The sequence below is a fragment of the Culex quinquefasciatus genome, chromosome 2 (assembly GCF_015732765.1).
Source record: "Culex quinquefasciatus strain JHB chromosome 2, VPISU_Cqui_1.0_pri_paternal, whole genome shotgun sequence".
Classification (NCBI taxonomy): Eukaryota; Metazoa; Arthropoda; class Insecta; order Diptera; family Culicidae; genus Culex; species Culex quinquefasciatus.
In genome coordinates, this window is record NC_051862.1 from 71615602 (window position 1) to 71630140 (window position 14539).

The window sequence follows — 14539 nt, forward strand, 5'->3', positions numbered from 1 at the left end:
GTTTTTAACCGTGTTTACCGTTGTTCATAAAAATTACAAAGGGCTTTACTACCCAATTTACAACATTTAATCAACAGCATACCCGAAAAAGCTGTTTGTTCGGTAAAATCGAGAAAGAAAATAACTGTTAGTCATGGAAAAAGGCTTGAGCGAAAATGATGATTAGGATTAGGATGATATGAAAAATCGGCAAAATTTAAATTTAAATAAACAGCAACTGGCGTAAGTGTCACTTCGGGGAAACGGCATTCGGGGAAATGGCCGATTAGGGGAAATGGCATTCGGGGATATAGCCGATTAGGGGAAATGACATTCGGGGAAATGGCATTCGGGGATGTGGCTGATTAGGGGAAGTGGTATTCGGGAATGTGGTCAATTAGGGGATATGATTTTCGGGGAAATGGCATTCTGGGAAATGTCATTCGGGGAAATGAGCTAGACCCGCCCAAGGAAGGTTTATCCGCTAACTAATTGAAACTTTGGCCGCTCTGGAACCGATTTTGGAGCATTGGAAAATTGTATGGGAATAGTTACGTTATATTATATTTTGATCACAGGAGGCTAAATAAGCAAACAAGCTTAAAACGTCATTAAACGAAAAAAATGAAAATACAAATTTTGTCGGATTTATTGCGCAATTCCCACTAACTTGGACTTCGCACTAATTTATTGCTATCGATCGCACTATTGCGACTTGTCAAACTGGCTTGGAAAATTTCAAATTTCCTAAAAAATGATCAAAGCGAGCTTGTTTTTATTTTTTTTCGTGAACTTTGCAATGGCCTTAACTGTTTTTTTTTATGTTAACATCTTATTTACTATATTTTGACAACGGCGCACCTTCTCAATTTTTTTTAATTTGATTTTACAGTACCTACAACTGTATTTTGATTTTTAACGAAAACATTTTTTTTTACCCCTAACATAAATAAAAAAATCTTAAATTATAAAATATGGATTTCAGGGATGTTTTTCTTTTTTGCGAAAAAAAGTTTATTTATAAAGCTACAACTTCGCCCAAGACACCAAATCGATTAGAAATTTCCTTCAGAAGATATAGATTTTCGAATATTCATGTACCAAGGAAAACCAACCAAAGTAATGTTAAGCCTCGCAAGGGTGAACCAATGGCATCAAATGCGTTATCCTGGTTCCAACAAAGTTTGAGGCTAATAAAAATGCATAAGTCTACTGATTTCGCAGAGAATTGCTCAATTTAACTTTGGACTTTTCCGAACTCGAATTGCCGAAATCATATTTTTTACCTTTCATGAAAATTAGCTTATGTTTTGAATAATTTTTAAAATTCTTTAAAAAATACATCAACGTAAATTTTTTATACTTAACTTTACCTTCATTTTAGAACTTAAAACTATACCTTCATTTTAGAACTGAGCATTTCTCTCAAGAATGAGATTTTTTTTGCTGAAAATTTAATTTCTGTTTTTGTTTTATTTGGATGAAACTTTGCGTGTTCTTTATATAACCAATGAAGTCATTTAGCTTTAATAGTTCGTCCAAACAAGTTTCCTTGCAATCTTGGCAGCTGTTCGTTTAAAAAGGCTATTGGCATATTTAAAAAATTATATCTTGAGAACGGATTTTCTGATCGATTTGGTGTCTTCGGCAAAATTGCAGGTATTGCTTAGGATTTCTCAGAAAAAAATTTTACACTCTAAAAAAATAACCCTGCTTTTAACATAAAAAATAGATATATTTTTTTAAATCCCATTTTTGGATATGTTTTAGATGATAGAAAACGCCATCTTTTGAGCTATTGCACAAGCCTCAAGCATTTGGCAAAAAAAGCAATTGGCTGTTTTCCAATCTCCATTGGAGTGTAACAAAAATGACTTTTTGGCGGGCATTCAAGGGTTTGTTCCGGTGGGCATACTGATCCCAAATCCCAAATATGAGCTTGATTGAACGTAACAGGAGCTGGCGCTTTGCATTTTGAATTTCAACGCATTTTTGGCGAAGTTAAAAAAAAAAACTCGTTTCTCATCTTTGATTTTGTTTCGATTTGATTTGTTTTTTTTTGAAAAGTTAGCAAAACTGCAAAAAAAATTTTGACTAACTGACTGTTAAGCCACATAAAAAAGAGTTAACAAAAAAAAAAATATTGTGCGCAACCCAACTCAATCGAACAAAATAATTGTTCTGATAAAGAAGATTTTAAAATGACCTTTTTGTATTGATAGCTCCAAAAATTTCAGTCTCGAACAAAGTACTACATTTCATGGGTTTTTCTAAAAGTAATCGTTATAAAAAAAATGTTAAAAATTCAGAATCATCCAAAATTGGCAATTGTGCGTAGAACGGCAGTGTATTAGATAGAAAAACTCGTTAATCAAAGATTGAGTGAAAAGATCTTCCCATAGCATCGTTGCTTGGAAGGCACGGTGATGAGTATTATTTCAACTTATTATCATATTCGTTTTAAAAGTACCGCTGCTTAAGAGACCACCGCACTATGGGGTTTCAGGCGGCCATAAATCGAAAAACCGACATACTCTAATTATTTTTTTTGGTATTTTTTTTCGAAAATAAACATTCTAACTAAGAAAAATCCAGAGTTTGAAAGTTGTAGGTTCAAAATTCACTGAATTGCAGACCTTCAAAGGCAAAAATGGTAAGAAAAAACATGTTTTTTGACAAAAAAAATGATTATTTTTCATAGTTGTACTGTGTAGCTGTTTATGTATTTTTTCCTGCATCATTATATATATTCAGAAAGGTAATTGATTCAACTTTTCAATAAAATTTTACAAAACACACTTTTACAGGCTAAAAAAATAATAAAAATCAAAAAGATGGATTTTTGTTCAAAATTTAGTTTTTTTCAACTTTGTTAATGGAGTACTTTTTTTGTGTGCATTTGTGCGATCTGAAAATTTCCCCGCTTAAAATTTGAACCATGTCCTAACTTGTCTCCAAATTTCAAAGTGCACTTATGTGCACTTTTTGAGTTATGCCATTTTGAACATTTTGATTCATGCAAGAAAATTAATGATTTCGCGCATACGCTTGGTTAAAATCACAATATTTACCTGCGGAGGCAGAAATGACGTACCTGCTATGTATGTTTTGGAATTGATTTGATATTCATGACTTTGTTGGTACTTAGGTACGTTTAATAAAATTAGAAATACCTATGCTAAGTATTTAACAGCAACAATTCTTCGAATATTCATATCAGTTAGTTGTTGTGTTCTTTTAAAAATATGGATAATAATACCGTAGTGTCCATGTTCGATGTAACGAAGCACCATTCTGAAAATACCAACGATTCATCCTTCAAAAGCATCGCATTTCCTTAGTATGCTATGACGGCTAGGTGGAAACCACGACGCCCCATATGAGACGGTGAACACGTGGAGAGACATCGATTGCATTATTAACACAAAATCATCATTTTACTTTATTTAGAATAGTTGAACTTCTTCCAGGAACATCAATAATTATAATTTTAGTACTTTAAAGAATGTTTCTGAGCCAAAACTCGAGTAGATGCTCTGCCACGTGTTCACCGTCTGACTTGGGGCGTCGTAATTTTCTCCTAGCCGTCATAGCATACTAAGGACACCGGACGTCGACCCAATGCGCACCTTGGGGACAGAATGGACAAGCCTAATTCCTTCTGGAATGTGTTCATTGGACCATCCCCTACACACCTGTCTTTATTCCGAGTGAATCCATGTTGTCCCCAGACCTGTAGGAACGATTGAACGAAAAGCACAAAAATCCCATAGTAATTTCCATGTAAACTTTAAACCGCTGGGGACAGGCCAATTCTCAACCAAATGGGCTGATATTTGGCATGAGAGTCCCTATGGGTATCCTCTACTAGGGGAACCTCGGTTTGCCTGATTCTGAGAACTTTTGGATTTGGATGAAACACCCTCATATCTCGGAATCCTGTTAATGAACTCCTTCCATTTTTTAGTATGTTATGTAAAAATGTCCGGAGAATCCGATAAAAATATTTCCAGACATAGGCTCTTTGGTCCAGACACTGTCAAAACGACATTTTAAAGTTTCATACGCCCTTTTCATATGTTAGGCTAAATTTTTGAAACTTTTTGTTATTTTTCTTTGAAAGGCCAACTTATCACCTTTCATTTGCGTATAAGACAATTGAAATCGGTTAAAATGGCGAGGAGTTATGATTTTTCGAAAAAAGTGGTTTTTGCGAAAATCGACGAAAATGGCCATTTTTCAGACCACCCTAACACGGCGTAGGTCACCCTAATGGCCAAACAAAAAAATACGGGTCTAATTATTTTGGCCATGGAACCCCCAGAAAAATTTTGAGCCCAATCCGAGGACTTTTGTTTTTTTCCATGCTGTTTTCGTGGGGAATTGCTGTATATATATATATATATATATATATATATATATATATATATATATATATATATATATATATATATATATATATATATATATATATATATATATATATATATATATATATATATATATATATATATATATATATATATATATATATATATATATATATATATATATATATATATATATTTATTTAGAGTTTATGATGATTATATATACTCTTCGCCAAATCCCAAACCAGCAATGTGAATAAAATGATCAGTGTGAACGGGGTTCTGTACTACGAAAATCGCACGGTATGTTGTTTGAATCATAAAAGAAAACAAAACTTCTATTGCATTGTTATTATCATGTCTATAAGAAAAAAGTATTTGTTTTGAGAATATAAAAAAAAAGTCTGTAACAATATTCATTGTACTTGAATGAATATTATCAAACCTTTCAACACCCCTTCCCCCTAAAATGCTACGTCTGTTCTGAATGAAGCCAAAAAGAAAGTTGATCATTCAAGGCCAATACGAACCTTTCAAGAAATATTATAAGTAGTTTGATGTGTTAAAAATTGCCATTCAATTTTTCTATATATATATATATATATATATATATATATATATATATATATATATATATATATATATATATATATATATATATATATGTGAGTATGATTGGTTGAGCTGATAATCTATTACGGTCTTGTTAAGCAACGGAGAAGGACAGCCATGGCTCAAGCTCAAGATTTTGTAAATTTTTAATTAAAATTTTGAATAATGTTTTTCAGAACTTTATTCTACCTTGAAGGTGAAATTGGGTCAAAATGCTTTTTACGGATTTTGTCATTTTCTGAGGTTCTTCTAAATGAAACATAATACTTTTGAAAGGGAAACCTTTGCTGAAAAAATCACGTCCTAGAACAAATCATGCCATGTTGGCAGCTGTCTAAAATCCAAGTATGTTTTTGGCCAAAAATTATGTCTCTCAAAATCAACCTTTTAATATTTTGTTTGGTATAGCTCGAAAAGTACCATAATGTTTAAAAATCTCCCCTTCCTACATTGTAGCATGTCAATACTTTGTTGGGTGTATAGCGTCCAATTTCCTGTCCCGGAAAAAAATTTCCCGGGAATTCCCGGAAAAAAATATTTCCCGTTTCCCGGGAAATTTACAAATTCCCGAAATTCAAGCGGAAGTATACATTTTCCTAACTTCTTGGCACATGTATATAAAAAAAATGAAAACACTCAAATTTATTTGATTTAATTCAATGTCATGTTCTTATAACTTATCAGTTCGTCTGAAAATTTCACGTCAAGGTATATTTCAGATAATATTAGTTTCTAACTTGGTTTCTGAAGCTTTTACAACTGGGATCTTGTTTATTCGTAAAGCAACAAAAATTGCGATATTTTACGAAATTTGTTAAAAATTTCCCGTTTCCCAGGAATTCTGTAACCCCGGGAAATTGGACACTCTAGTTGGGTGACTTGTTTTGAACCTTTCTTTGTATTCAACGGTTGGGATTGGGTCAGTTTTCAAATGATTTGCATTTAAGATAGAATTCATCAGGTTCCAACATATTTTTTTGAAAATGATGTAAACTATCTAAGAACAATGCTACGTTAACAGTTTTTCGATATCCTTTACATTGTTTTTGTTACTTTTAAAAATAGGTAAGGCTATGAAATCAAGCATATCTGAAAAAATTTCAATGGTTCAATGCTTCATCCAGTTGTGACCAAGCGTCAAAGTAGGCGAAAAACTCTCCTAGACATTGCGACGCCACCGTGCCTTGTTACTTAATTGGACACAAATTTATCCTAGTAACAACTACATAGAACCCGTAATCACTTAATGGGATTGGAGAAAGTGAAAGCTTCATCTGCTCCAACACATTCTGGAAGCAAAAAGCTGTGTACAAGGGCTTAGTCATACCACTGTATTTATTCACAAATCCAAACAAACAATAAATACCAGCAGCAGCAAAACTGGTAACGGAGATAGCTGCACCAGAAATACAAAAGATGTTTATTTCCATTTGTATTTACAATGTTTCGCTGAAAGGAAAATTTATTTCCACCATTTTTCATACAACCAGTCATTTTTTTTGCCTAGCAGCTGACTGACATTTCCAAAAACTACAGGGTAAGGCTTTGTCGGGTTCCGTCAAGTGGGGTAGCTTTGAGTTCTATTTTTGAATTTATGATTTTTTTATTATTAAACATATTTTTACAAAGGTTTACAAAAATGATATCAAATTAACACCTTTTGACAGTTCGTTTTGCAAAGGCAACATTAGCGATAACGCGTTCACAAAGCCAACAAGAAAAGGATAAGCAAAGAGTCATACAAATGAGATGGCGATGGCGGGACGGGAGTAAAAGTAAAAGTCTGTCAGAGCCCTGGTGGATAATGTATTCTGCGGCACAATACAAGAGGCAGTCAAGGACTGGGAAAAGCTGGCTATGAAAAATCGAGACCTAACTGCGAATCTGCTTATTTTCCCCCGAGGGCTTAGGATTATGCGCGGGAAAAAGGGAAACACACAAATGAAAGATGCTTTCAGAAATGATTGATTAAAAGTAATATACTCCTTCATTCTTGCGCGAGATCTCTTCGGGGTTGAAATCCACCCCGAGAAGGGAACCTCAAAGATCTGTTTGAAGAGGCAGAGTGACGCGACGACTCATTTGAGGGGTAACCATCTGGAATGAACTTGCAGCATTTCATTAGGATGACGGTGGAGCTATGCAAATGTACTTGGACTTGATGCAATATTTAGGGATCTGGGAGGGAAATTATTGTTTGATAAATTACCAGTACTTTTGAGGAATGACTGCTCACAAATTTTGTCTGCTTTACAAATTTATAATTTTTTGTAATTTAATTTGAAAACACTTTCCGAAAGCCATCATTTCCAAATTTGCCTCCATAAACATTTTAGAATAGATTGAAAATAAAGTGCACCCAAATACCGCTTCACCTCGTCAAAAATCAATTTCCTTTGTTGTTCACCAAAAGTCTTTTGGTCGTCATCGTCGTCGTTTCGCCAGTGGGAAAATTAAATCAACGAGAAAATCAGCAACCTTGTCAGTGAGATTGTTTTCTGGTCCTTTGGCCTTTTCTCTTACTGCCAATTTTACTGGCAAAGAACGAAAACCAGGGCTACTGTCTCGGAGAACAACGGAACAGTGCAACGGAGCCAAGTTCGCCGCCCTTCCGGCTCTTTATGATAAGAAAGCGAAAAGCAATTTCCAGCTTAATTTCTGTTAATTATTTAGCGGGAAACCAAATTACGGTTGCCGAAACCGACCGACCGAGTCAGAGTCTTCTCAAGGAAGTTTCCCTATTGATGGGAACCTTTCCGATGGGAGCTGAGAGAGTGGTTTTTCCGTTGTTGCTTGAAAACGCACAAACGAATGGCAAATATTTATTTTGGCAGCCCGCTTAGGCCCCACTAAATGCCCCAACGATAATAGGAAAAATAAACCTCTTTGGTTGGAGGGGCTCGAAGATTGTGACCTCGTACAACGCTTGCTGGCAACACTGGTCCAGTGCAGTGCTGCGTTGACGGGCCAATTTAATTGAGTGGTTTTGTTTGTTCAGAATTACTAAGGGTTACTAAGGAAATATTCTAATGAATTGAAAGAAAATGCAACAAATTCTTAATTTAAAACATGAGTAGTTTGTCTCCGAAAAAAATAAAGGCCGTTTTTAATGTCGCCGGTGATTGAGCAATGGTTTAAAAAAAACGGTGAAATCGTTCGTAAACCTTTGGGACCATCCATAAACCACGAGGACACTTTTTCGAAATCTCAAACCCCCCTCCTTCTCGTGGACAATTGTCCATACATTTTTTTATGGAGCGTGGACAATCGCATACCTCCCCCCTCCTTCTCCTAAAGTGTCCACGTATTTTATGGATGGCCCTTTAGTAAGAAAAGACTTTTTATATTACATGCGAATGCGAATACTGATAGTAGTTTTCATCAAAAAGTATAATACAGTGTTATAATATCACCACTTTTATGACAAAAAAACCTAAGGGAGCGTTTTTTTTATTACGTAACGGTAGTTAGGGTGGAGGGAGGGGTTCGAAAGATGTGTTACGCTTCATACAAAATTTTGAAAATTTGTGTGGGAATTTTGTTACGAGGGCGAGGGGGTCCAAAACTCTTTTTTTTTGCGTTACGTAATAAAAGAACACTCCCTAAGGTTTGTTCAAAAAATGGAATTTCGCACATTAAGATGCATTGTTGCTCTATTTCTTTGGTAAAATTAAACATTTTTCGGACATTAAAGATGTATACATTTCAAGATTTAGTATGACAATAATATTAGAAATGACGTGTGGGCAATTCTCCATGAAAACCGGAAAAGGATTTTTTTGTTTTTTTTTAAACTGAACTGAAACTTTTCAGGGGGCTTCCCTGTGACCAAAGAAACTATTTTACATCATGGATCATTGAAGGCTCTGTATACTTTTTGTAGCAATTCGTACAAAAATGGAGAGGTCATTTTGCATCATTAGTTTTTCTCTTCAAGTCTCCAATTTTGGGTGCTGGTCATTAAAAATGAGTATGGGAATTTATGATATCCTGTATCTTGAGAAAGGATTTTCTGATCGATTTGGTGTCGTTGACAAAGTTTTAGGTTATGGTCAGGACATTTCATGGAAAAAAAGAACACGGAAAAAATCGTTTTTGAGCATGAGCATGAGCATGGTGACTGCCAATGAGCTGCTACTGCGTTATTGACAGATCAGCTGAAGTTAAACAATGAATCAAAAATGATCAGTGGGAGCCAACCATCCGTTCACTGTTTAACCTCTGAAGATCCCTACTTTATTAGTTAATACCGGTGCCCTCCCAAGAAGCTTGCAGTTCATCGAAAGGGAGGAATGTTAGTCCGATAGTTGAAGTTGCAGACTCATCAAGCACATAGTTTTTCGCTACATACTTGTTGATACCGCTTGAGTCCGTTGAATCCACAGCATCTCCTTCAAGCATCACGTGATTAATATTTTTTGGGTTAGTATTGGCTTTTCGATGCCTCCCGAGCTACGACACTATGGAGAGGACTTTCATAACAAACCCGTCGGCGAGCCTTCCGAGCAACGATGCTATTGGAAGGTCTTTCTGGTTAATACACAAAATCACTCACACACAGTTATTTTGCTCCACTATTGACTCGACGATCCACATTGTCAGTGCGTCTTTCGATCATTATATAGAAATGGCTTTTTCACCGCAAAAAAATAAAACCTTATTCGAAAAATTTAAACACAATCCACCCAACGCCGTGCCTTCCGATCAACGATGATATAGAAAGGGCTTTGAAAATCACAAACAAATCACTTTTCACTCCAAATATTTTTTACGACCACGCGCTCCCTTTGCCAATTATGCACTTCACGGAAAAAATCGTTTTTTATCACTAAAAGTTAACTTACCAAAATACGGATTTTTTGTAATATCTAAATTACTTGATGGATTTTAGAGGACTACAAAAGACATATTTTGAGTCATAGCGATGATGGTTCAGGAAACATGAATCAGAATATAGAAAATATAAAAAAAAACATTTTTAAGCAAAATTTAATTGGCAATTGAAAAGAACTTTACCATTTGTTTTATAAAATGTACCGTATAGCTATTTTAGATGTACATTTTCGATTTCTTTTCGTTTTGTTTTGCTTGTGAAAAGATATTATTAACATAAAATCTCACCAGGGAACAATTATTTTTGAAAAGCTATAAGATAAAGCTTCACATAGAATTCGAATCGTTGAAAATGCATTTTTCTAAGTGTTACCTAATAAGCCTGTAATTTTCAACTATCGATATCTGTGATACTATTGTTCCAATATTCGATGTCGAAATATGAAACTTTCGTCGAAAAATGGAAAAATATGAACTATGAAATTTGGAAAATTAGCTATTTGTGAACCTTTTACAATGTGAAACTTGTTTTTGAAAATTTGAGATTATTTTTATTTGAATGATCACAAAATTTCACAATGGTATCCTTTTTTTTAGCATTGAAAATTGGACTAATAGTTTCTGAGATATCGTTAGATTAATTTCAGGCTGACTAGGTTACAATAATAAAAATCACTTTCATCGATTCGAATTCAAATCTTATCTCCTTAACCAAATTTTGCATCAACACACACTATGGCTCAGAAGACGATTTTTTAGTCCACCAAATTTTTTTTCGTAAATTATTCGAATTCGTTTTTTTTGGGAATTAAGCTATTTTTAATAAAAAGTGAAAGTATAAGTGAAATTTCTCTGTGTCGATATTTATGGTACCGTCGAGAGCGGGAGGTATCAAATTATAGAACGATAAAATCAATGACACCATGGTGTAACAAAAACTGTCAATGAATTACTTAGATAAATTAAATTTAATATTTTTGAGAATTAAAAATATAAAACTGTGTCGTTTTTACAGCTAACAAATTTCACAAAAGGCTATCAGAGTGCTTATGACTTGCACGTTTAAAAGTATTTATAAAATAAACCGTGATTTGAATCAAATCATTATGTTATTAATTTTTTTTGTTAAACGTTTAAAAGTTTACGAAATGTCAAGTTTGCTTTTACGAAATATCGTTCTTAGTGTTTTCACGAACACTTTTCCAGAGTTTTTTTTTATTGAAAAAGTCCTATGACATGTGAAATACAACAGTTTATAGGACCTTTAAAAAAATTCTAGATTTGTTAATTCAAATGTTCAAATATTTTCACAAGTTTTAGAAAGCCTTTGGAAATGGATAAATATATTTAGTAAGGAATTTCTAAAAGAACAATTTTAGAGTTTTTTTAAAGGTCCTATCAACATATGAAAGACAATAGTTCAAAAACTCTAGAATTATTGATAATCAAGTTTGAATTGAGGAAACCCCGGAAACTCTCCCTTTTTAAATCAAACTCACAGAAAAATAAAAAGTTAACTCTAGTTAACAAAAGCTTCGACCAAATCAAAAAAGCAATTCAATGATTAAAAAGTTGTTAAAATTCCGTACAAATCCGTATTATACGTAAAATTCCCTACAAAAAATTCCGGCCTGTTAAAAATCCGCGAAGAAACTCGAAAATCCGTATGGTAAGGAAAAAATCCGTACAGTTGGTAGCCTTAATTATAACTACAGTCGACTCTCTGGTTGTCAATATCCAAGGGACCGTCGAGGAAGAGAATCATCAGTTTACAGAATGATGCAAAATGAAGACTCGATTTAAAATATGTTTTTCTTGGTACCCAGCTATGGGAGAGATTCATGGCAACGTCCAGCAAACAAAAACAAACTAATGTCAAACACCCCTCAAAGCTTCGTTTTGCAGAGAAAAATGTCTATGCAAGCCATGAGATAGTGACAATATTGACAACCGGAAGAGATTTTTAAAGCAAACAGAATCCAAGGGACCGTCGAGGTAGAGATCCTTCAAGCAAGAGAAAATATCGAGGAATAAAGCCAATCGAAGTATGCAGTTTGAAGGGACTGAAAAATTCATCGATAGATGGACCAATATTGATATCGAGAAGATCGACAGCCAGAGAGTCGACTGTATAATTCTTAAGTGATGTTCTTTTCAAAAAATTTGTGAATTACCTTCCGATTTCAAATTCAATGTTATATTAAAAATTATGCATTTTTTTTATTCGGAGCATATTTTTTTTTCTGAAAATCTTTATTTCTGTTAAAATTATAATTTTGTGGCAAAATTTTGGTTCGTAATTCTCTGTGTCTTTTTGATCATATCCTAGACCTTTTACCTTTCCAAAAACTGTCCAACTCCAAGCGAAACTTATTTGGGGATACCGTGGAGATTTTTCCCTTAAAAAATTGAAGCATCACCACTTCCCGTCCTTTACTTGTCCCTGGTGCGCGGTGGAGATGGAAGTGGTCGGCAATGGACTGCTGTCATGGTGGTGAGAATCTGGTTTAGGTTGAATTGGTTCAATTCCCAATTATAAACTCCTCTGCAACTTGTGCTTAGACAATCATTACATCACATGGCGAAATCCAGTCTGCAATCCGGTAAAATCACCGTCACCTAGTGAATTGCTCATATTGGTCTTTGGAGTTCACACACACTATCAATCGTTTGTTTTGATAGTGTGCGTGAGTGCCGTGTAAAAAGTGACAGTTCGTCACTATTTAGTTTGAGTTTGACCAACCATCGGGGTACAAACTAAAAAAGTGTCAAACGGAAAAGTGACCAACCACCGGGGGTTGAGTGTAATTTTAAATTAAGTCAAACTCTACAATTTCCATCTCCGGTGCTAATTAAATTTCTTCAATTCTTCTTCCTGTTCGGGTTCATGGTTCTTTGTCTCGAACTGTTCTAATACTCTTTATCTTTTGTCATCATCAGCAAAAATCCAGACGAGTTAATTGTGCGACGCCAGCCAACCGAATCCAGCGGCCGAAGAACGTCTCCGGACCAGCCAGCCGTGGAAGCGGAAACGGAAACCGAACTGGCACGTGCCGTCCAGCGGATCCTCATCCCGGACCAGTTCGCAACGACTTTCGAGCGGCTCGAGAACAATGTTGTAGGTATAGAAGAGAATTTGGATAATTTTATGGAAAGTATAATTCTTATTAATTTATTTAGGCTCTCCTGGTACTCCAGCCAATCAAAGTCAAGCAGCATCCACAGGAATCCTTCCCCAGCTCAATCGATGAGGGTGGCTCAATATTCAAACAGGTATTTGGATCGAGAACACCTGGGATCATCACCAAGTCCGGACTGGTAAACGTGGGCCAACTTTCCTACCCATTTGAGGAAACTTCTTCGCTGCAAGAAGAAGACAAACAGAAGCACCGGGAACCGTCTTATATTTGCCTATCGTCAATTATAAATCATGCCTCTGCTCCAGTGGAGTCCAGTGTTTGCCAAATCTTCTCCTGGCGGAAACCAGTGCGCAAGAGTGTAGCGTAAGTATTGGCAATTTTGTTTAAAATCGACAATAGAAAAGTCAGTTCTTAATAGTATTCAAAATTCCAAGAATTTTTTTCAATTCCAACTTCCTTACGCAATTAAAATGGTGTGAGGCCGTAATTTACACAGCAATTGCAAGTTTGTTCCAACTCCATTCCACAAATTAATAAGTTCAACAAATGAGCACCTAACTTAATTGCCAGCACTCAAAAGTGCACACATTGCCTCCTCAGAGTGCTTCTTATCGCCGTTCTCGTCTTCTAATTAAATATATTCCCCACCACTATAGTTTCTCCATTTGTCTCCACCCTCCACTCAAGAACATTTGAGGGGGAGCAAAAAACTTTTCCCCATAGTCAGGTAAAATTATGCAAACACTACCGGAAGCGATCATAAGCTTTTCCACACTTACACACGCTCACACACTCGTTGTTATCCCGGGGAAGATTTCCGTTCCGGCTCAAATTAGAGTGAGCGAGCGAAAGTTTGGTCGAAAAGTTGGAACAATTTCGGAATTGAAATAAAAATGCAAATTCACCTTATTCGCAGCAGCGCCTGCCATCGTTATCGTTAGGCACTGGAAAAAGGTAAAACTTTTTGGCCAAAAATCAACGGACAAGAGCAAACAGAAAGTTAAAATGGAAAGTTTCCGCCAAAGTTAAATACTCGCGGTACAGCAGTAAAGGGGCGGTTAAGGGATGGTATTTGAGTTGAACAGGATTGCCTCTAGGAAGTGCATTTGTTGTGGATTGGTTTGATGAGGGCTAAGTCGTGTGTGACACAATGTAAGGAGAATTTCAATTGAAAATCCTCTTAGATAATTTGTCAATTGACAATAAATATTGTTCTCACCTTATTCCATTAAGTTTAGATTTGAGTGTCAAGTTGGTGTGGATGTGTGTATGTGCTTTCAATTCAATATCCGTTGGCTGGCAGCGAAATTATGGAAAATTGTTATAGGCATGTATCAAATTTGGCTTATGAAGATAAAGTTTTTTTTAAGTGCTAGGTATTTGGTGGTGTCAGCCCTCGCACTGCTTTGAATGACCTTTTTCAAAAATACAATGAACCCTACGACTAAATTACGGGGTCAATGGGCATTGACTGGCTCTGATTATTTTAACATAAAGGACCAGGCAGAGGGCGTCCATACTCAATTATTCAAAGTTTAGATTATGCGAAGCTCTTCGAACAATTTTGTTCGGCTTTTAAGATCAAATCCGAGTTTAGTGACTTCA

General features: G+C 35.3%; 1 protein-coding gene across 1 annotated transcript in view; it reads left to right on the forward strand.

The window, feature by feature from the left end:
- Positions 1–14539, forward strand: part of LOC6040790 — a 93882-nt gene that overhangs the window by 71210 nt on the left and 8133 nt on the right. Inside the window, exons 5-6 of the mRNA XM_038257272.1 lie at positions 12735–12912; positions 12975–13297. Of these exons, the coding sequence (XP_038113200.1) occupies positions 12735–12912; positions 12975–13297 (501 nt within the window). The remainder of the gene's footprint in view (positions 1–12734; positions 12913–12974; positions 13298–14539) is intronic.